Source organism: Pipistrellus kuhlii, unplaced genomic scaffold (assembly GCF_014108245.1).
Source record: "Pipistrellus kuhlii isolate mPipKuh1 unplaced genomic scaffold, mPipKuh1.p scaffold_m20_p_31, whole genome shotgun sequence".
Lineage (NCBI taxonomy): Eukaryota > Metazoa > Chordata > Mammalia > Chiroptera > Vespertilionidae > Pipistrellus > Pipistrellus kuhlii.
The window spans coordinates 821,349-844,784 of record NW_023425531.1 but is presented as its reverse complement, the minus strand read 5'-3'; the positions used below and the strand labels follow the sequence as shown (position 1 = coordinate 844,784).

The 23,436-nt window shown below is 37.6% G+C and overlaps 1 protein-coding gene across 1 annotated transcript in view; it reads right to left on the bottom strand.

The window, feature by feature from the left end:
* The window catches only part of LOC118731566 (phospholipid-transporting ATPase ABCA3), a 246,857-nt gene that overhangs the window by 176,984 nt on the left and 46,437 nt on the right, over nucleotides 1-23,436 (bottom strand). The window contains exons 6-8 of the mRNA XM_045589342.1: nucleotides 22,241-22,500; nucleotides 15,926-16,042; nucleotides 15,240-15,357 (exon numbers count right to left, since the gene is read on the bottom strand). Of these exons, the coding sequence (XP_045445298.1) occupies nucleotides 15,240-15,357; nucleotides 15,926-16,042; nucleotides 22,241-22,500 (495 nt within the window). The remainder of the gene's footprint in view (nucleotides 1-15,239; nucleotides 15,358-15,925; nucleotides 16,043-22,240; nucleotides 22,501-23,436) is intronic.

Genomic DNA, 23,436 nt, shown 5'->3' with positions numbered 1-23,436 from the left:
CCTTTATGAGCATAAGGAAGAGGATAGTAAAGATCAGAGCAGAAATAAATATCAATAATAAAGAAACTATACACACACACACACACACACACACACACACACACACAAAGGATCAATAAAACCAAGAGTTGGTTCTTTGAAAGGATAAATTAAATTGATGACAGACTCACTTAAAATCAAAGAGAGATGACACAAATAAACAAAATCAGAAATTAAAGAGGCAAAATAACAACTGACCCCACAGAAATAAAAATGATTGTTAAAAATACTATGAACAATTCTATTCCTAAAAACTAGACAACCTGGAAAAAAATGGATATATTCCTAGGAAAATGCAACCTTCCAAAGCTCAATCAGGAAAAATCTCAAAATCTCAATAGTCTGATAACTATAGAGGAAATTAAAGCAGTCATCCAAAAGCTTCTGGAAAACAAAAGCCTGGGGCCAGACGGCTTCACAGGGGAGTTTTACCAAACATTTAAAGAACTAAAAGCCATTCTCCTCAGACGATTCCAAAAATCCAAGAGGAAGGAACACTTCTAAGCTCCTTCTATGAAGCCAGCATCACCCTAATACCAAAACCAGATAAGGACAAAAAAATGAAAGATAATACAGGCCAATATTCCTCAGGAACATAGATGCCAAAACCCTCAACAAAATTCTAGCAAATTGGATACAGCAGTACATCAGAAAGATCATCCACTGTGATGAAGTAGGATTTATCCCAGGGATGCAAGGATGGTACAATATACGCAAATCAAAAAACGTGATGCATCACATAAACAAATTGAGAGATAAAAATAATATAGTCATATCAATTGATACAGAAAAAGCATTTGAGAAAACACAACACACTTTCTTGATAAAAACTCACGGCAAAGTGGGAATAGAGTGATCATACCTCAACATAATAAAAGCCATATATGAAAAACCCACAGCCAACATCATACTCAATGGACAAACACTAAAACCTTTCCCCCTAAGAACAGGAACAAGACAGGGATGCCCACTCTCACCACTCTTATTCAACGTAGTGCTGGAAGTATTAACCATTGCAATTAGATGAGAAGAAGAAATAAAAGGCATCCAAATTTGATAAAGTGGATGTAAAACTGTCATTATTCACAGATGACATGATACTGTACATAAAAAACCCTAAGGACTCCATAAAAAACACACTATTAGACTTAATAAATTAATTTGGCAATGTAGCAGGATACAAAATTAACACCAAGAAATGTATGGCACTTTTATACACCAACAGTGAACTTAAGGAAAGAGAGACTAAAAAAAAATCCCCTTTACCATTGCACCAAAATAAGTAAGATACCTAGGAAGAAGTGTAACTATTGAGGTAAAAGATGTATACTTGGAAAACTACAGGACTCTGAAAAAAAGAGATAGAGGGAGCCATAAGTAGATGGAAGAACATACCATGTTCATGGATTGGTAGAATCAACATCATTAAAATGTCCATACTACTCAAAGCAATTTATAGATTCAATGCACATCGCATTAAAATAGTAACAGCATATTTCACAGACCTAGAAAGAACTCTCAAAAAAATTCATCTAGAATTAAAAAAAAAAAAGACCCCAAATAGCTGCAGCAATCTTGAGAAAGAAGAACAATGTAGGAGGGATCTCAATACCAGATTTCAAGCTGTATTACAAAATCACTGTTCTCAAAACTGCCTGGTACTGGCACAAGAACAGATATATAGACTAATGCAATAGAATAAAGAAACCCAAAATCAAACCAAACCACTATGCTCAATTAATATTTGACAAAGGAGGCAAGAACATACAATGGAGTCAAGACAGTCTCTACAATAAATGGTGCTGGGAAAATTGGACAGTATATGCAAAAAAAAAAAAAATGAAACTAGACCACCAACTTATACCATACACAAAAATAAACTCAAAATGGATAAAGGACTTAAACATATGATGGGAAACCATAAAAATATTAGAGGAATTCAAAGGCAGCAAAATCTCAGAAATATGACATAGCAATATCTTCACTGATACAGCTCCAAGGGCAATGGAAAATAAAGGGAAAAATAAACAAATGGGACTACACCAAAATAGAAAGCTTTTTCACAGCAAAAGAAATCATCAACAAAACAACAAGAAAGCCCATGGCATGGGAGAACATATTTGCCAATATTATCATTGATAAGGGTTTAGTCATACAACTCAACCAAAGGAAGATAAATAGCCCAATCAAAAAATGGGCATCAGATCTAAATAGACATTTTTCAAAGGAGGACATACAGAAGGCCAAGAGACATGAATACATGTTAAAAGACACTATTGATCCAAGAGATGCAAATCAAAATGACAATGTGGTACCATCTCACAGCTGTCAGAATGGCTATCATCAACAAGTCAACAAACAACAAGTGCTGGCGAGGATGAGGAGTAAAAGGAACCCTTGTGTACTGCTGGTGGGAATGCAGACTGGTGCAGCCACTGTGGAGAACAGTATGGAGTTTCCTAAAAAAATTAAAAATGGAACTCCCATTTGACCCAGTGATCCCACTTCTAGAAAAATATCCCAAGAAACTAGAAACACCAATCAGAAAGGAAATATGCACCCCTATGTTCATAGCAGCACAATTCACCTTAGTTAAGATTTGGAAACAGCCTAAGTGCCCATCAGCTGATGAGTGGATTAGAAAATTGTGGTACATCTACACAATAGAATACTGCACTGCAGTAAAATAGAAGGAACTTTTACCATTTGCAACAGCCTGGATGGACTCGGACAGCATTATGCTAAATGAAATAAGCCAGTCAGAGAAAGATAAATATCACATGATCTCACTCATATGTGTAATTTAACGAATGAAATAAATTGATGACCGAAAATAGATCCAGAGACATAGAAACATGAACAGACTTTTTGAACCTTAGAGTAGGGGTGTCGAACTCAATCAGAGAAGGGGCCAAAATCTAAAATCCAGCCTAAATCACGGGCCGAATGGTTTACTGAACAGTCATAAACTGACAATGTTAACCAGAAATGTGAATTTAAAATGAGTGGAACAATCTTTTCCTTAACAGTGCTGTTAACCAACTCACATGCTATCAAGCAAAACAGTAATATTGGTATCAAGCAAAACAGTAATATTGGAATGTACCTAAAATGCTCATTGTTTTGTTTTCTGGCTAGATGTCTGACACCGTTTTCCCCAGATCAATGAGTCAATGTTCGGTTTTATTTCTTGGGCTGTAGCAACCCGCAAAACAGCATGGAGATTGTCATCGGTAATGCGTGATCTGTGCTTGTTTTTGTTCAGATTCATTATTGAAAACATCTGTTCACAAAGATAGGTGCTCCCGAACATGGGTAGAATACGGGCAGCATGAAGTCGGAGCTCTGGCATTGAGTCAGGGGGCAGTAGAGGGTAGAAGTCCTCAATTTCAACATCCTGAAACCTTGATTTCAGGCCACTGTCAGACTGAAGCTCGATTATCTACATCTGAAGGTGATGGGGCACATTGTTGACATCAACTGTAAAAGGATTGGCAAAGATGTCAAAGCCTGAGTGCTGTGTTCTAAAGTCAGAGAAGCGCCACTCAAATTCACTTAGTAAACGGCTAACTTTGGTAGCCAGCTGACTGCAAGGAAAAGTACCAGAAATAGTGGTTGAGATACTCAAACAAACGGGAAAGTGGGCAAGATTGTCCTGTTCCAGTTGGGACTTCCATAGTTGAAGTTTACGCTGGAATGCTGTGATCATGTCAGACATCTTCGTGATGACTTGTTTGCGTCCCTGCAGCTTCAGATTCAGTTGGGCGAGATGCTCGCATATGTCACACATCATAGCAAAATCACATAGCCAGGCGGGATCCGACAGTTCAGGCAAGGGCTTTCCTTTACTTTCCATGAAAAGAGCAATTTGTTCTCTGAGCTCAAAAAATCTTTTGAGGACTGCGCTCTTGCTCAGCCATCTTACTTCTGTGTGGTATGGCACGTCTCCATGCTCTGCACCCACCTCCTGTAAAAATTGCTGGAACTGGCGATGATTCAGGCCACGTGCCCGTATAAAGTTAATAGTTTTAATGACTGTGGTCATTATGTCATTCATGTCCAGAACTTTTCCACACATAGCCTCTTGGTGGATAATGCAATGATAAGTAATCAAGGGTGTGTGGCAGTGACTTTTTTGCATTCTTTCCTTCATTAGTCCAACCAAGCCTTTCTTTTCTCCGCACATTGAAGGTGCGCCATCGGTAGTTAGCCCCACCAACTTTTCCCAGGGTAATTTAAAATTATTTATAGATTTCTCCACAGCCTCAAATATATCTCTACCAGTCGTCGTCCCATGCATGGCAGCTACATCCAAAAGTTCCTCAGTGACAGAGAGGTCGGTCTTCGTAGCACGTATAAAGATGGACAGCTGCGCTGTATCAGTGTTGTCTGTGCTTTCATCAATAGCAAGTGAAAAAGCGAGATAACTGCATGCCTGTTCGGCCAGCTGTGATGATAGATTTCCTGAGAGTTCTTGAACTCTATCTGCAATGGTGTTTCTTGACAAACTGACATTTTGAAAACTCTGTATCTGGTCTGGGCATACTTGCTCACACACTTTTAGCATGCATTGCTTCAAAAAGGCACCCTCTGAAAAACACCTTGAAGTACGGGCAATTTCTTCAGCCACTATAAAGCTTGCTTTCACTGCAGCATCATTTTTCGCTGTAGCCTTTGTAAACATTTGCTGCTGTGATTGTAGTTTGCCTTTTAGTTCTTTAACAATTTTGTGCTTTTCTTCCAAAGTATATTTGCCATACTTAACATTATGTTTGGTGTCAAAATGACGACGTATATTGTACTCTTTCATCACCGACACTGTCTCATAACACAATATACACACTGGTTTGCCCTCTCTAAGCACAAACATGTATTCATTTTCCCATTTGTCATTAAATTGTCTGCCTTCACCGTCAACTTTTCTTTTCCTGGACATTTTGGGATCAATATTGGCAGTAAAAGATGTAGTTTATTGGAAATCTGCATTAGAAGGAAAAAGTTGAAAACTGCACAGGGATAGCTTGATTTGGCAGATGGAGTGGAGAAAAAAAAAGTCAATCAATAAATGCCTGGCTGGGTACAGATAGCAGATTCTGTTGCGATTTTTATGCCTGCACTTTATGCCAGGAACTGGCAGCTTCTGCTGTGTATTTTTTATGCCCGCACACTCACTCTCTCCTCTGCTCTGCCACCCGCACAACCACATCGGATGCCGGACTATAGGTCACGCCTCCTGAATCTCGCGTGACTTGTTATCTATGCACATGCATAATAGATAGCAAGTACAGCAGCCGGCGAGGCGGCCGGCTAGATCACAAGCCTCCTATGTCACCGCGTGTCATTGTGATGGAACGCAGCGGAGTGCAGTGATGACAGCGCAGTGTGGGCCACATTGCAAGGCCTGGCGGGCCGGATTTGGCCCGCGGGCCTTGTGTTTGACATGTGTGCCTTAGAGCAAAGATAAAAGAGGTTGTGTGGGAAAAGATCAACCAATGAACTTGTGAGCACATATGCATCACCCATGGACACAGACAATTAGTTGGTGAGGGCCTGGGGCAGAGGCATGGGAGCTGGCTGGAAGAGATTAATGGGGAGAAAAGGAGGACCTCTGTAGTAACTTTCAACAATAAAGATTTTTTTAAAATATTCCCACTATTGAAAGATAGAATTTATCAGCCAAAAATAATACATCCAGCAAAATTAGCCTTTACATATAAAGGAGAAATAAGTGCTTTTCCAGACATACAGAAGCAAGGGAATTTGCCACCAATTGTCCATTGTAGGAAATATTATTCATGGAGGTCATTTTACCTGAAACAAAGAACAAAAGATCACCAAACCAATGGATAGGGTAAAAGTAGGGTTATAGGTATTTGTGTGGAAAATAACACAATAATAAATAATAATACAAAATAAACTCTTGTGTTTCACATGTTCACTACTTTGTCCCATGCTGACTGAGTAATTTCATCAAAAAACTCAGAATAAAAAGGGAAAATCTGCCAAAACTGGTTTGGCTCAGTGGATACAGTGTTGGCCTGCGGACTAAAGGGTCCCAGGTTCATTTCCAGTCAAGTGCATGTGCCTTGGTTGTGGGCACATCCTCTGTAGGGGGTGTGCAAGAGGCAGCTGATCAATGATTCTCTCTCATCAATGTTTCTAACTCTCTATCTCTTTCTCTCTATAAAAAATCAATAAAATATATATTTTTTTAAAAATGAAAATCTGTGACAATGAACATATAAAAAAGAGAAGAGAGCAAAGGCCTGATTGTTACAAAGGGGTATAGAGATAAGATGCATTCAAAAGTAAAAGGACTACTGAATACCTGAAACTTTCTTTTACATAAACCTAATTGTAACCACACACACACACACACACACACACACACACACACACACACAAAGACACATAATTAAAAATATATATGGAATACCAGCAAAGCAAAACAACAGTCAGAAACACAAAGAAAAAGATCTAATAGTGACACAGAACGACACCAAAACAAAAAATAAAATGGCTTCAGGAAATCCTCATTCATCAACAACTACCCTAACTGCAAATGGACTGAATTCACCAATAAAAGGCACAGAATAGACACTTAGATAAAAACAAAACAAAACCCAATGGTTTTGCTGCCTTCAGGACACATTTCAGCTACAAAGATAGAGCCTCAAAATCAAAGTGTAAAAAATTATTCTCCAAGCAAATAACATTCACAGAAAAGAAAGCGTAGCCATACTTATATCTGACAAATAAATTCAAAGGTAATAAGAGAAAAGGTGGACATCTTATAATGGTAAAAGAAATGCTACATCAAGAAGACATAACACTTCTTAATACCTATGCACCTTGTCATGAAGCCACAAAATATATAAAACAACTACTTACAGAATTAAAGAAACACCAAAACACAATCACAGTTGGGAACCTAAGTATGCCATTGACAATTATAGGTAAATCATCAAAACTTAAAATTAATAAAGAAATATTGACCCTAAATAACACCTTAGACCAAATAAACATACTTGACATTTACAGAGCCTTTCATCCCACAGCATCAAATTACACGTTCTTCTCTGGTCCACATGAAGCATTCTCAAGAATGGACTATATGTTGTTACACAAAACAAGCCTCAACCACTTAAGAACAGTGATCATACCAAGCACATTATCTGACGACAATGCTTTGAAATTAGAAATCAAATACAAAAGGTAAATGGAAAAAATACACAAATATGTTGAGATTGAATAAAATTCTACTAAAAATGTCTGAATCAAAAAATAAATAAAAGGTTAAATCAAAGATATATACAATTAAGTTCTAGAACTTAATTCATTCCAAAAGGTAATTCAAGAAGTGATTTATTTAAAAAATGTAATCATTTTTCCATTAGAAATAATATTGAATTAATCCATTAAACCGCAAAATGATTCCTTGTTTTAATTCTTACATACAGTTCATGCCTAAACTCTAGCATTGTTCTCACATTTTTCACTATTGCTAACCTTCTTAGAACTAGTGGTAACTATATATATTAGTTAGTCACCATATATATATATATATATATATATATATATATATATATATATAGTTAGTCACACACAAACACACACAAACACACAAATAAACACACACACACACACACACGCGCACGCGCACACACGCACACACAAAAACATTAGAGGCCAAGTGCATAAAATTTGTGCACTGGAGGGGGGTGTCCCTCAGCCTTGCCTGCACCCATTCCAATCTGGGACCCCTTGGGGGATATCCTGCTTCTGGTTTAGGCCCAATCCCACAGGCCGGGCCTAAACTGACAGATATCCCTCTCGCAATTCAGGACCGTTGGCTCCTAACCGCTCACCTGCCTGCCTGCCTGATCACTCCTAACTGCCTCTCCCTGCCAGCTTGATGCCCCTAACTTCTCTCTTGCTGGCCTGATTTCCCTAACTGCCCTCCCCTGCTGGCCTGATCGCCCCTAACTGCCTCTGCCTTGGACCCCGTGGCTTTGTCCAGAAGGATGTCCAGAGACATCTGGTCTAATTAGCATATTACCCTTTTATTAGTATAGAAGTTAAAAGGCTAAGCGACCATCCTACGATCCAACTGGTAATTATGATATGCAATGACCACCAGGGGAAGATGCTCTGACCAGTAGCTATGATGAGCACTGACCATCAAGGGGCAGACACTTAATGCAGGAAGCTGCTGAGCTGCAGTGACTTGGCAGTGCCAATTCTTGAGTGGCACACCCTGGAACCAGAGAGGAGGGAGTCCAATTCAGGGGTGCGTCACCCAAGAACCACTCTCTCACAATCTGGGGCTCCTCGGAGGATGTTAGAGAGTTGGTTTCAGCATGATCCCCATAGGCCAGCCCAAAAGACCCCACTCACTCCACAGATGCCCTTCGAGCTGTGGTGCCACCCAGGTGTGGCCAGTGGGGAGGGACTGAAGGAGGTTGGCTCTAGGTCATGTCTGGCCCATCTTGTGCAGTCCTGTCCCACTGACTACCTTCTAATCAATTTCCTTTCAGTTTGCACAAATTCATGCACCAGATCACCAGTTTAATAATAATAAGCAGCGACAAAAGCAAAAAGAAAACATTCATGATACAATTTCCTGAGATATTAACAATGCAAGGTTTAGCAGTAAACTGACTCATACTAGCACATTCTCTCCTTTGTTTGTTGCCTGAGAGATTTGTGGATGACCATATAGGTATCAGCATGAAAGGGTTGTCAGATTGAGAACTGAAGCTTTGTTCAACAACTGAGACATTTTCCATGAACAACTTCGTCAAGAATGAAATTGTTCAAGATGAGAGATGTTTGAGAACCAAGGTTTGAAGTATAGAGAATTCTGGGTTCTCTGTTCAACCTTATTAATCTATATGCCTGTTCTCATGGCAGTACCAGGCTGTTTTTATTACAGTGGCCTTGTAGTATAGTTTGATATCAGATATTGTGATGCCTTCAACTTTGTTCTTGCTGAGGCTACTCGGGTCGTTTTTTGGTTCCATATAAAACTTTTGGAATATTTGTTCTAGTTCTGTGAAATATGCTATTGGTATTTTAATATGAATTGTGTTGAGTCTATAAATTACTTTGGGTAGAATGGACATTTTAATTATGTTAATTCTTCCAACCCATGAGCCAAGAATGTCTTCCACTTATTTGTATCTTCCCCAATTTCTTTCTTCAATGTCCTATAGTTTTCTGAGTACAGGTCTATTGCCACTTTGGTTAAATTTATTCCTGAATACCTTATTTTTGTTGTAATAGTAAATTGGATTATTTTCTTAGTGTCTATTTCTATAACTCACTGTTGGAGGATATTAATTTTATATCCTCTTACTCTGATGAACTCAAATTATTAAGTCTAGTAACTTTTCGGTGGAGTCTTCGGGGTTTTCCATGTACAATATCATGTCACGAATGAATAATGATAGTTTCAATTCCTCCTTTCCAATTTTAATGCCTTTTATTTATCCTTCTTGTCTGATTACTGTGGCTAGGACTTCCAATATTACATTCAATGGAATAGACCAGAAAGACCAGAAATTAACCTATGCCTATATGGTCAATTAATATTTGACAAAGAAGACAAGAGCATAAATGGTCTAAAGACAGTCTCTTCAATACTAAATGTAATTAGTGTTGGAAAAATTGGACAGATACATACAAAAAGAAATTGCACCAACTTCACCGTACACAAGAATAAGCTGAAAACCTATAAAATACCTAAATGTAAGTTATGAAACCATAAAAATCCTAGAAGAAAACATAGGTAGCAAAACTTCAGACAACTCTCAAAGCAATATTTTTGCCAATATATCTCCTAGGGCAAGAGAAGTAAAGGGAATAATAAACAATAGGACTATTCCCAACTAAAAAGCTTTTGCACAGCAAAAGAAACACTCAACAAACTGAAAAGAAAGTCCACTGTTAGGTTTGATTGAGCAATTGAATTGATAGCACTACCCTGGGAACTGGCTTCTCAGGTCATTTCACTAATGACAGTCTCTTTGCAGAGACCACATTCCACTTGTGGTGACCACATTCCACTCTCTCCCCTCCAGTCTGCACACAGAAGTCTCCTCCCAGAAAAAGCCCGCCAGAAGTCCTGTAAAAGCTGCTGACTCCTGGCACTGGGGGCTGGAGCCATCCAGGCTCAGCCACCTGGTGTGTGGATGATCAAATAAATTCCTAATCTCTCACCATTCTGGCCTCATGCATTACTCCTTCAGGGACCTAACACCCACTACATCGTAGGACATATTTGTCAATGATACATCTGATAAGGGTTAATCTCCAAAATACTTAAATAACTCATACAACTCAACAGCTGGAAGACAAACAATCCAATTTTTTTTTAAAAAAATGGGCAAAGGACCTAAATAGACAGTTCTCCAAAGATGACAGACAGATAGCCAGGAGACATATAAAAAAAAAAGAAAAAGAAAAAGAAAGAACAATGCTCTTCATCACTAATCATTATTTCATAATGAAATATCAACTCACACCTACCAGAATAGCTATCATCAATAAATCAACAAACAACAAGTGCTGGCAAGGATGTGGAGAAAATGAAGCACATTTAAGGTGGCCAGGATATGGAAACAACTTAAGTGTCCTTCACCAGATGATTGGATAAAGATGATGTGTGAATATTTACAATGGAATACTACTCTGCCATTAGAAATTTTGCACTGAGCAGTGGTCATTGAGCAGATGGGACTCCTCTGGTGCACCTCGTTCTGCTTCCTCAGCAACCGTGTCAGACAAACCTGATGTGGCTGAGATTGAGAAATTTGAAGTCATAACTGAAGAAAGAAATGCAAGAGAAAATCCACTACATTCAAAAGAAGCAATTGGATAGTGATAGATCCTCTCTTCCTCCAACTGATGGATGGACATAAACTCCACCTGCAGCCAGACATTCCTGAGCTTGAACCACCAATCAGCACCTGCCAAATCCCTAATCACCAATCAGCGTGTGCTGAGTGCCCTAAGCCCCCCCCCCCCGTCCCCTATCTTCCTTAAAAGGTGGTGCACCCAGGCCCTGGCTCTCTTCCTCTCTTTCTCTGGAAGCAGCTGGCAGTGGTACTCTTCTCTTCAATAAAGCCTGTGTTCTGGCATCGCTGTCTCTCGGCCCACTCTATTTCATCTTTCAGACAGAAGCAAGCAGGCAAATTGTAATGAGGCACATGCCAATATGCACTGCACATTAAAAGCATTGCCTTCTTATTTTTATTTAATTTTGTAAAATGCAAAGAGGTTAGATCAGTTTAAATGGCTATGCTGCCCTTTGCACATCAGAGAACTGCTGAGAAGGGCTGCTCTATGCAAAGGGCTGGGGCTTTGCACCAAGGTTGTTAAATTTCCCATGATAACAGGCAGCTCCCGGGGGGAGGATGGGCCATATTTCCTGAGAGCTCCCAGCTAGGTTAAATGTGCTTTCTTTAATCAACAAAGCAATCATAGTGAACAGAATATTAAGATTTCTCACAATTCTAGCTAGTCCCCAACATTCTACTTCTGGCCTTATTATTTCCCCACTGCTATTTCTATCATCTCATGTCTATGAGATTAGTTTTGGTGGAAAATCTCATCCTGCTGGACTGCATTTGCTTCTGCCTTGAAAGTAGTTCTTTGGGATGGAACACAGTGAATTCAGGACCTATAAAGAGGAAGACTTTGAACAGAGCAGCATCCATCTTATTATAAAAACTGCTGTTTGAAAATTTAACCCTGCTATTTTGGATTCTGTAAATGCTTGCTTGCTTAAATAATAAGAAAAATAAGACTACTCCCACTTCAGAAAGGGCATTAAACCTTCTCCAGATGAAGTTATCAGTGCTGGCACCAGGCCAACCCTTTGGTTGAGGTCTCAAGGCCCCAGCACATAAGGGCTCTTTAAGAACTTGCAAAGGGGGCAGAAACTTTCCCTATTTATATGTTTTCAAAGAAGGTAAAAACATATAAGTAGGGAAAGTTCCTCCATGTTGGGGCCCAGAATTTGAGAGACACTTTCCTCTGGGCCCATGCATCATCATCATCATCATCATCATCATCATCACAATAATAATAAATATAACTCCATCTCTCTAAGAGTTGCTTTGTTCATCTCAGGTTTTCTGTTACAAAACCATAACAATTTTAGAAGAAAACATAAGCAATAAAATATCAGGCATTTCTTGTAGCAATATTTTTTCGGGCAAAGGAAACAAATAAAATAAAAGCAAATTGGACTACATCAAAGTAAAAAATTTGTGTTGGTGGTGGTGGTGTATGGGACAATGCTTCAAGGGCCAGCAGAGTATTGTGCTAAGTAAAATAAGCCAGTCAGAGAAATACAAATGCCATATGATTTCACTCATATGTGGAATCAAACAAACAAGCAAAATAGAGACAGACTCATAGAGGGAGTGCAGGCAGACAGCCCTGGTTGAGAAGGTGAAAGGGATTGAGAAAAAAAAGAGAGGGAACTCAAGGACTTGGAGAACAGTGTGATAACTGTGGGGGCGGGGTGTGTGTGGAAGAGGGGATAAATAGTGATGGGGAAAAATAAAATAAAATTTAAAAGTTTTTGCACAGCAAAGGAAACCATCAACAAAACAAAAAGACTACTTACTGAACAGGAGAACATAGTCCTGAATGATACATTTAATAAGGAGTTAATACCCAAATTTTTAAAAGAACTTACACAACTCAATGCCAAAAAACACACAATTCAATTAAAAAATGGCAAAGGACCAGAACAGACATTTCTCCAAAAAGAACATGCATGTGGCCAATAGATATATGACAAGATGCTCGACATCTCTAACCATCAGAGATGTAAATTAAAACCACAATGAGATGACCCCTCACACCTGTCAGAATGACTGTCATCAATAAATCAACAAACAAGTGCTGGTGAGGATATGGAGAAAAGGGAACCCTCTTGCACTGCTGGTGGGAATGCAGACTGGTGCGGCCACTGTGGAAAACAATATGGAGTTTCCTCAAAAAATTAAAAATGGAATTGCCTTATTATGTAGCAATTACACTTCTGGTAAATAAGAAACCAAAAAGATTAATTTGAAAAGATATATGCAGCTCTATTTTCATTGCAGTTTTATGTACAATAGCCAAGATATCAAACAACCCCAAGTGTTCATCATTAGATGAGTGGTAAAGTGCTGGCACATATACACAATGGGACATTACTCAACCATTAAAAATAATGAAGTTTTACCAGTTTCAATGGCATGAAGGATCTGGAGAGATTATGCTAAGTGAAATATGCCAGATTAAGAAAGACAAATGCCATATAATTTCACTTACATTTGAATCTAAAAACAAAACAATAACATAAAAACCAAAGTGGAAACAGACTCATAAAGAAAACAAACTGATGGTTGCCAGAGAAGAGAGGAGGTGGGAGTCTGGATAACAAGGATGAAGGGGTTCAGAAGTACAATTTGGTAGTTAGAAAACAGTCATGGGTTGTAGAGGGAATATAGTTAATGATATGGTCAATAGTCAATAATATGGGCAGACCTACATATGGTGACAGTTGGTTAATAGAAATATTAAGGGAACACTTGTAAAGTATATGCTTGTGTAGCCATTATGCTAGACCCATGAAAGTAAAATAAAGTAATGTTGAATATCAACTGTAATAATAAAGCTTTAAAATAAATTTTAAAATTGCCATAAGGTTACGTTTGTATTTCTAGGGCAGCACAAATGAAAGTTTGACAACACTAAACTGGCGAGTGTGAGGAGCCACGGGAATGTTCGTCCCCTTCCATGCGAGGCACCACTTCCTCGGGTCAGTTAAGACACTCACAAGCACTGTGACTCAGCAACCCATTCTTAACTTTGTAAAGAGTGAGGTGGTTTCTCACATGTGCCAGCAGACACCCAAAATGTCCAGAATATCTAGGTTGTCCCAAATAGAAAACATTAGTGTTTGTTCTCTACTTATTTTATTCTTCGGTAAAAGATTCTGCCTCACTTTGACATATTACTCCTTTACCACCGGGGTTGGGTGTTCCTTTTTGTGGTGGGGGACTGCTTGTAGGTTTTATGTATAATCCTGTGCCTTGCGAGGACCAATCAATTAGTAATACTCATGATAATATACTGAGCTATTTGTCATGTCTACTATTGATATGTGAGCACTCAAAAGGGCAACGAAACAGCCTGGCTAGCATGGTTTACTGGTTGAGCATTGACCTATGAACCAAGAGGTCTCAATTGGATTCCTGGTCAGGGCACATGCCTGGGTTGCGGGCTTGATCCCCAGTAGGAAGCATGCAGGAGGCAGCTGATCAATGATTCTCATTATTGATGTTTCTATTTCTCTCTCCCTCTCCCTTTCTCTTTGATTTCAATAAAAATATTTTTTATAATGCAAGGAAACAATTTTTATTTGCCTTTGTATATTAGATAACATGCCACCATAAAGGAAGGGATGAATAAATCAATGAATGAATGAATGAATGAATGAATGAATGAATGAATACTTGCTCATTTGACTTGACTTCCATTCCAGTCTCCCAATCCTTCAATAATGTTTAAAAACTACCTCTACAGCAAGCATCTTAGGTTTACCTTAGCTTCAATCTGAAGTTGGAGTATTTTAATCCTTTTTCATGTGCGCATTATGCTCCACTAATTTGCATTGCTCTCTGCATGTCTGTCAAATCATCTTTGAGCATGTGATTGATATTCAATATCAGATCCATAAGGCACACACTGTTTTCCAAATACATAGCATTCAATAAGAATATATCATTAAGTGCAAGGACTCTTCCTTTCAGTGAAGCAATTTTGTTGTTTTCTTCTTGCACATACTACAGAATCATCACCAGATCCAGCAGAATTGAATCTCTGTGGCAGAGCACATAGAAGCCATCTCAATCTTAACCCTTCCTGAGTAATGTTTGAACATATGCCATGCATGAGTTAGCAGCTAAAGAAAGACCACAAATATGGTCTTACTTTGATGTTTATCCTTTTTCACACGAATGCTGCACTACATTAACCTCAATGCTGTCTTCATTCCTTCTCAAATCATTTCAAGTTCACATACTGCACTTCAGCGAACAGAGGCTCTCGATGAGGTTGCAACTAAAATTCAGAAGGAGCTTCCAAATATGATCCCATTTGATCCCTGAGAAGCTTTCCCAGAGGGTTAGACTCACCTTTACTGAAAAACGTGCAGACCATAAAGCTGAAGAGGATTGTGGAGATGGCGAAACACAGCAAGAAGACAAAAACAAGGGTCAGGTCACTGTGCTGGAGGATCGCTGCAGGTTCCAGCTAGCAAAACAACCAGAAGCCAGATTAGTCACACCCTCAGAGATCAGGGCAACACAAAAACGGAGACGAAACATCTGTCAGTGGTTTTTTGTTTGTTTGTTTGTTTTGTTTTGTTTTTTAATATATCTTATTGATTTTTTTTTTTTTTTTTACAGAGAGGAAGGGAGAGAGATAGAGAGCTAGAAACATCGATGAGAGAGAAACATCAACCAGCTGCCTCTTGCACACCCCCGACTGGGGATGTGGGGGATGTGCCCGCAACCAACTTACATGCCCCTGACCAGAATAGAACCCGGGACCTTTCAGTCTGCAGACCAACGCTCTACCGCTGAGCCAAACCGGTTTCCATAGTCTGTCAGTGTTTTAACAGTCCTGCTGAGCCTGGTGGCAGCGCTCAGGGGGATGGAGAATAAACAGTCCCTGCACGGAAGCTCCACGCATTAGGTTAAAGGCCACTCGGTCAGGGATGGAGCAGGCAAACGCTCATTCTCTGGCAGCCCGATGCAAGCAGCCCACCCCAGGTCTCTGTTTCCCTCTTAAAGGTGAGCTGCAGCAAACAGACACTTGCCTTTATAAAGAAAACCAGGCATATCAAACAGATGAGAATGATGTACAAAATGAGAAACGTGATGAAATAGGCAGCCCAGAGCATCCAATCGCTGACTCCTATCATGAGCTGGTACTCCTGTGGAAGAGTGAACACAAACCAAATGTATAAAATCTGTACTTGTATAAAATGCATTCACAACATAATCTGATTTGCTTTTCACTACAACCACACATGGGCTACGGGATATCACGCCCAGTTCATGGAGACAGAAGTCAAAGCTCAGAATGTCACGTGGCTTGATTACAGAACGGCCATGTAATGATGCTTACAAGTTCTGACATGATTTATCCAGAATCGGTTATTGTTAAAACACACACACACACAAAAACCACTTAAACAAAACTATAAACTACTTAGATCAACAATTCCTTCCTATTAATTACATCCTCTTCCAGATGGCACTAAAGAAATATACACCACCATGAGTGAATGCTAATTTAAACTCAGACTATAAATTATTTTGATGTGTTAATGCAGGTTCATCAAATAGACCACCCTGGTGGGGGATGTGGATAATATGCATGTATGGGGGCAATATAGGGAATCTGTAAAACTCGGTTTTGATGGACTTTGAAGACATTGTGCTAAGTGAACTAAGTCAAACAAAGAAAGATAACTACATATGGAATCTAAAAAAAAGAGATACAACAAAAACCAGCACACAGATAGAAAACATACTGGTGGCTGCCAAAAGTGGGAGAAGAGAGGTGGGTGAAATGGGTGAAGAGGATCAAAAGGCACAATTTCCAATTATACGGTAAATAAGTCATGGAAACGTGATGCACAGCTGAGTGCTATAATAATACTGTTTTATATGTATTTGTTTTTGTGTATGTATTTGTTATTTTTAAATATGTCTTTATTGATATTTTAAAGAGAGGAAGGGAGAGGAATAGAGATAGAAACATGGATAAGAAACTTCATGGATCGACTGCCTCCTACACACCCCCAACTGGGGATTAAGTCCACAACTATGTTATGTACCCTGACAGGAATCCAACTAGTAACCTTTTGGTTCATGGGTTGATGCTCAACTACTGAGCTACACTGATCAGGCTGTATTATATATTTAAAAGCTGCTAGAGAGTAGATCCTAAAAATCCTCATGACATGACAAAAAAAAACTTGTAACTATGTCTGGTGATGAATGTTAATCATTTCACAATGTATACAATACAGAATCACTTTTCTACTCCTAAAACTAATATAATGTTATATGTCAATTATACCTCAATAAAAACAAACTTTATTTCTTTTTCTCTCCCTCCCTTCCTCCTTTTCTTTCTTTCCCTCCCTCCTTTCCTTCCTTCCTTCCTTCCTTCCTTCCTTCCTTCCTTCCTTCCTTCCTTCCTTCCTTCCTTCCTTTTCTCTTCTTTTAAATGGCTTTCTATAGGTTCTTAAACAAGATGCTTAAATCATTGATTACCTGTCTTCATTTTTAATAATAGTCATTAAAAGCTATAAATTTCCCTTACAGCTCAGATTTAGCTGCACATCAGCAATTTTGAGTTGTATTTTCACTATTATTCAGTTTGAAATATTTTCTAATTCTTTGTAACATAGTCTTTGAGCTATTGATTAATTATAAGTTTGTTTAATTACACAAATACTAGAGTTTTGCTAGATAACATAGTTACTGAGTCTTAATTTTCCATCTATTATTATTTTTAAAATGTGCTTGTATTATTTCATTGCTTTTAAGTTTGATACTTGTTGTTTTGTTTTTTTTACAACATATGGCCCACTTCCAAATATTTGCTTTTTCTCTACATGTACTGCATTTATTAAATCTATAATTCAATTCCACTTTGATAAGAAACTATTCTCTATAACTTTAAGTATATAGTCTATCAGTGCACTTGAAAACAATATGTATTGTGCTATTATCAAGTATAGTCTTTTATAAACATTACTTAGGTTAAGGTAGCTGAGAGTATTGTTGAGTCTCATTTTAGATCCAAAAACACAAATGGATTAAAGTGAAAAGATGGAAAAAGATATTCCATGCAAGCGGTAACCAAGAGAGCTAGGGTAGCTATACTAATAACAGATAAAATATACTCAAATCAAAACTGCTACAGGAGATAAAGAAAGAATTGTATGTTGAAAAGAGGATCAATTTATCATGAAGGTATAATAATTATAACATGTATGCATCAACAACACAGTTCCAAAATACAAGAATAAAAAATTACAGGATTAGCCTGGCCACTGTGGCTCAATGGTTGAATATTGATCAATGAACCAAGTGGTTCTATTCCTGGTCAGGGTATATGCCTGGGTTGCAGGCTCAATCCCCAATAGGGAGCATGTGGTTTCTCTCATCAATGTTTTTGTCACTCTATCCCTCTACCTTCTCCTCTTTCTAATAATCAATAAAACATATTTTTTAATTATAGAATTAAGGGAGAAATATTCTACAATAATAGCTGGACATTTCACTATACCACTTTCAATAATAGACAGAACAACTGGACAGAAGATTAATTTAAAAATAAAGGACTTTTTTCAGCTGGCATAGCTCAATGGTTAAGCGTCAATCTATGAATCAGGAGGTCTCAATTCAATTCTTGGTCAGGGCACATGCCTGGGTTGAGGGCTCAATCTTCAATGGGGGACATGCAGGTGGTAGCTAATCAATGATTCTCTCTCATAGTTGATGTTTCTATCTCTTTCTTCCTCTCTGAAATATAAATATTTTAATATAGGACTTGAACAACACTATAAATCAATTGAAGCTACTGACAGAACACACTACCCAATTACAACAGACTACAGATTTTTTTCAAGTGTGCACAGAATATTTCCTATATGCCCTCGGGATAGACAATATGCTAGGCCACAAAATAAGTTGTACTACATTTAAGAAGATAAATCATAAACAGTATCTTTTCTAAAGACAATGTATTAAAACTAGAAACCAATAACAAAAGGAAAACTAAAAAATTCAAATATTTGGAAGCAACACAATCTTAAATAACCAATGAGTCAAAAATAATCAGAACAGAAGGAGAAAATACCTTGAAACAAATCAAAACAAAAACTCAGCACAACAAACTTACAGGAGGCAGTGAAAATAGGTCTCAGAGGGAAATTTGCAGACATAAATGCTTATACTAACCAAGAAGAAAGGTCTCAAATCAGTTACCTGAGTTCACACCTTCGAGAACTAAAAAAGAAAACTAAAGCTAAAGCTAGAAGAAGGAAGAAAATAATAAAGCTCAAAGTAGATAAATAAAATAGATAATAAACAATAGAGAAAATCAATAAACACAAATACCAACAGAATTGACAAAATTTTAGCCAAATAATTAAATTAGAAAAAAAAACACCTCAAATTATTAAAATAAAAAATGAAATTGGAGATGTTACTTCTAATATTGCAAAAGTAAAAAGGATCTTAGAGCACACTATAAATGGCTGTATGCCAAGTAATTGGGTAACTTCGATGAAATGGATAAATTTCCAGAGACACACAACCTGCCAAACTGAATTATGAAGAAACAGAAAATCTGTTAGTAATTAGTAAGGAGATCAAATCACTAATCAAAACCTTCCAACAAAGAACATCCCTGGACCAGAGCCTTACCTGGTGAATGCTACCCAATATTTCAAGAATAATAAACAGCAGTTCCTCTCAAACTCTTCCAAAAATCTGAGGAAGAGGGAACACATCCTAATTCATCCCATGAGATCAGTATTACTGTGGTACCCAAGTCAGACAAATACACAGGCAAAGAAATTACAGAACAATATGTCTTATGAATATTGATGCAAAATCCCTCTACAAAATAATAGCAAACCAAATTTGGCCACATATTGGAAGGATTGTGCAGCATGACCAAGTAGAATTTATTCATGGAATATAAAAGGGTTCAACATATAAAATTAATTAATATAAAACACCACATTCAGAAAATTAGGGAAAAACACATTATCATCTCAACTGATGCAGAAATTGAAAAACCGATAAAACACTAAAAAACCTGGGAATATATGGAATCCTCCTCAATATAACAAAGGCCATATGTAAAAACTATAGCTCTTTCACCTGAGATTGGGGAAAAGGCAATGCTGCCGGACTTTGGTGCTTCTATTCAGCCTAGTTCTATAAGCTGTAGTCAGAGCAATTAGGAAAGCAGAGGTATCCAAATTGTAAAAGAATCAGTAAAAGTATTGGTAGATGGTATGATCTTGTATGGAGCAAACCATAAAGATTCCACGCACAAAAAGTTAGAATTAATAAATGATTCATCAAAGTAAAAGGATACAAAGTCAATAAGCAAAAATCAGATGAATACTATGCAGTACCAGTGAGCTATCTGAAATGGAAATTAAGTAAATTATTTCATCTACAATAGCATAAAAAATAATAAAATACTTAGAAATTAACCAGTGAGGTGAAACACTTGTACAAATGAAAAGTGAAAACTCAATCAACTTTTCAGGCCAACACATTCACCAAACTTTTGAAAATTGCCAAGTGTTGGTAAAGATACAGAAAAATCGAAACTTTCAAAAATCTAAACTTTCAAATAAGGAAATTTAATTGGTAGAGCTTTATTGGTAAACTTTCATGTTATCTACTAAAGCTAAATATGCATAACCTAACATTTTGCAAAAACAAACAAACAAAAACCTACATATAAAAAATGTTCATAGATGCATTACTAATAATACCCACACTCCACACAATAAAGAAAAATAGTGATAGTCATACTATGGAATGTTAAAACTTATAAAACTCAACAAATATCAATGAACTACAGCTACATCTGTAGCAGAATGAATCACAGAGACACAAAATAGTGCACGATTACATTTATATCAAGTTTAAACACAGATAAAATTAACCAATAATAAGTGTTTTGAGGGTACAAGCAGCCTTCTATTGTGGGCAGTGTTTTATCTCTTAGCAGGGTCGTGATAAAGTGGTCCTAGTTTCTTTATGATAAATCCATTCAACTACTCTGCTCTAGCTGGAATGTTTGTGTTCCCTCAGCATCCTATCTGAAAATCAGATCTGCAATGCGATGACACGCTAACGGGGCCTCTGAGAGGTAACAAGGTGATGCTGCTTTTACAAAGGAGGCCTGGGAGTTGTTCTTGCTCTTTCCACTTGGTGGCTACACAATGAGAAGGTGCTACTTATGAAACATGAAGTAGGTTCTCACCAAACACCAATAATGTTGGCACCTTGACCTTGGACTTTTTAGCCTCCAGAACTGTAAGAAATAAATTTCTATTATTCATAAGCTACCTTGTTTGTGGTATTTTTGTTACAGCAGCCTGAATAGATTGACATGTACATGTAGTTTAGACACTCTTTCTGGGTGTATGCATGTTATACTTCAATGAGAAATTTTAAAATAAAAGAGAACCAGTATTTTAAGTCATATGGTTGATGTTTGTGTATCATGTTCTGGGGACCCAAAAGAAAAAGTGTTAATTTATCATTGATAATTTCACAGATTTATCAAAAATTCAGAAGTCAGAAATTAGTAAACAGTTATTGAAGTTGAATTTTATCTAAATTCACCTAGACACAATTTCACAAACCAAATTAGTTATTTATTTGTATTTCACCTTATTCCAGGTATATTTTAGAACATTTAGCATATAAATTCTATCTGCAATATTCTTGTGAAGTTGTCTTCTAGAATTAAAACTAAACACCAAACCAAAAATTCCAATAAAGACAAAGTTTTAAGAAATTGCCTGAAGATGTAAGTGCTCACTTCTTGTCTGCTACTGAATCATAACCACCCACCAATACTAATGGGTAGAAATAATCCAACCTTCCAGAAAAGTTTTCCTAAAAGTTTATTTCCTTCATTAGATTCCACATATAGTACTTGTCTTTCTCTGACTGGTTTATTTCACTTAGTATAACAAACAAAATAGAAACTGACTCAGATACTGAGAACAGAATGACAGCTGTTGGGGGGGAGGGGTCTTAGGCAAAAAAAGGTGAAGGGATTAAGGAAAAAATACATCATGGACTCAGATAACAGTGTGATGATTATCAAAGGGAAAGGGGATGGGACAGGTAGGAGAGGGAAATGGGGGATAAATAATGATGGGAAGAGACTTGACTTGGGGGATGAACACACAATACAACATAGAGATGATGTATATAGAACTGCACACCTCAAACCTACATAATTTTATTAACCAATGTCACCCCAATAAATTCAATAAAAAATTTTTAAACATTGCCTGAAAGAGCCAACACTTTCCACAGAGCTCTATGTCACAAGAAAGTGGAATTACCTTCAATCGGTTTTCCTTTTCCCACACAACAGACTGAATGATGGTAATATAATTCACAAAGAAGAGAGCTATGATTAATGAAGGGCCGAGATAAAAAAATATTTTATAGAAACTATCATCATCATATTTTGGGTATGGAAATCTCTGAACAAATACATGGACATTTTTAAACAACTGTTCTGCAGTCTTGCGATTATGGTATTTCATGATGGCCTTATCCAAGGCGTGTTGCATAAGCAGGAACCCTTCAGAGATGTACCCTAAATAAGAAAACAAGGGTTACTAAGTACAACAGAACAATAAATAGTTAAGCTGAACAAAGGAAAAGGCAATAAAAGTATGTCAAAGATAAACAACAAAGTTAATGCTGTGATGAGGCCCTTGCCAATCTAAATGTATAAAAACCTATTTAGTAAGTACTAAATTTCCATTTATTATGTACACTTTACCACCAGGGGTCTTCAAACTACGGCCCGCGGGCCACATGCGGCCCGCAGAGGAGTCTGATCCGGCCCGCCAGGTTTTTTGGGCAGTGAGCGCAGCCGAGGTGTTACAGTAGGAATTAGTAGTTCATATAGTCCGGCCCTCCAGCTCTCTGAGGGACCGTGATCTGGCCCCCACTTTAAAAAGTTTGAGGACTCCTACCACAATAAAAAAGAGTTTTAAAAAATGTACACACAGCTATCATGGTTCCCCCATACAAATACATAACACTTTTTTTTTAAAGATCCTAATTTGCCCTAACCAATTTGGCTCAGTGGATAGAGCATTGGCTGTGGACTCAAGGTTCCCACGTTCAATTCCAGTCTAGGGCATGTACATTGGTTGTAGGCACATCCCAGTAGGGGGTGTGCAGGAGACAGCTGATTAATGTTTCTCTCTCATCAATGTTTCTAACTCTCTCTCCCTCTCCCTTTCTCTCTGTAAAATAAATAATAAAATAAAATAAATCAATGAAATATTAAAAAAAAAGATCCTAATTTCCAGCTTCCCAGAATTAAATATTATGAGTAATTATAGAGCTGCTTTCTGCAATTTCAATCAAGTGAAGAGCACTGTATTAATTACTGGACAGGGAAAGACTTTGATTCTGTGCTTTGACATTTGAAAAAGTAAATGAAACTCAAATTGAGTGAGTTATATGAACTGATGTCTACTCTGGCAATGCTACTCAGTGAGCCTTAGATCTGTCACAG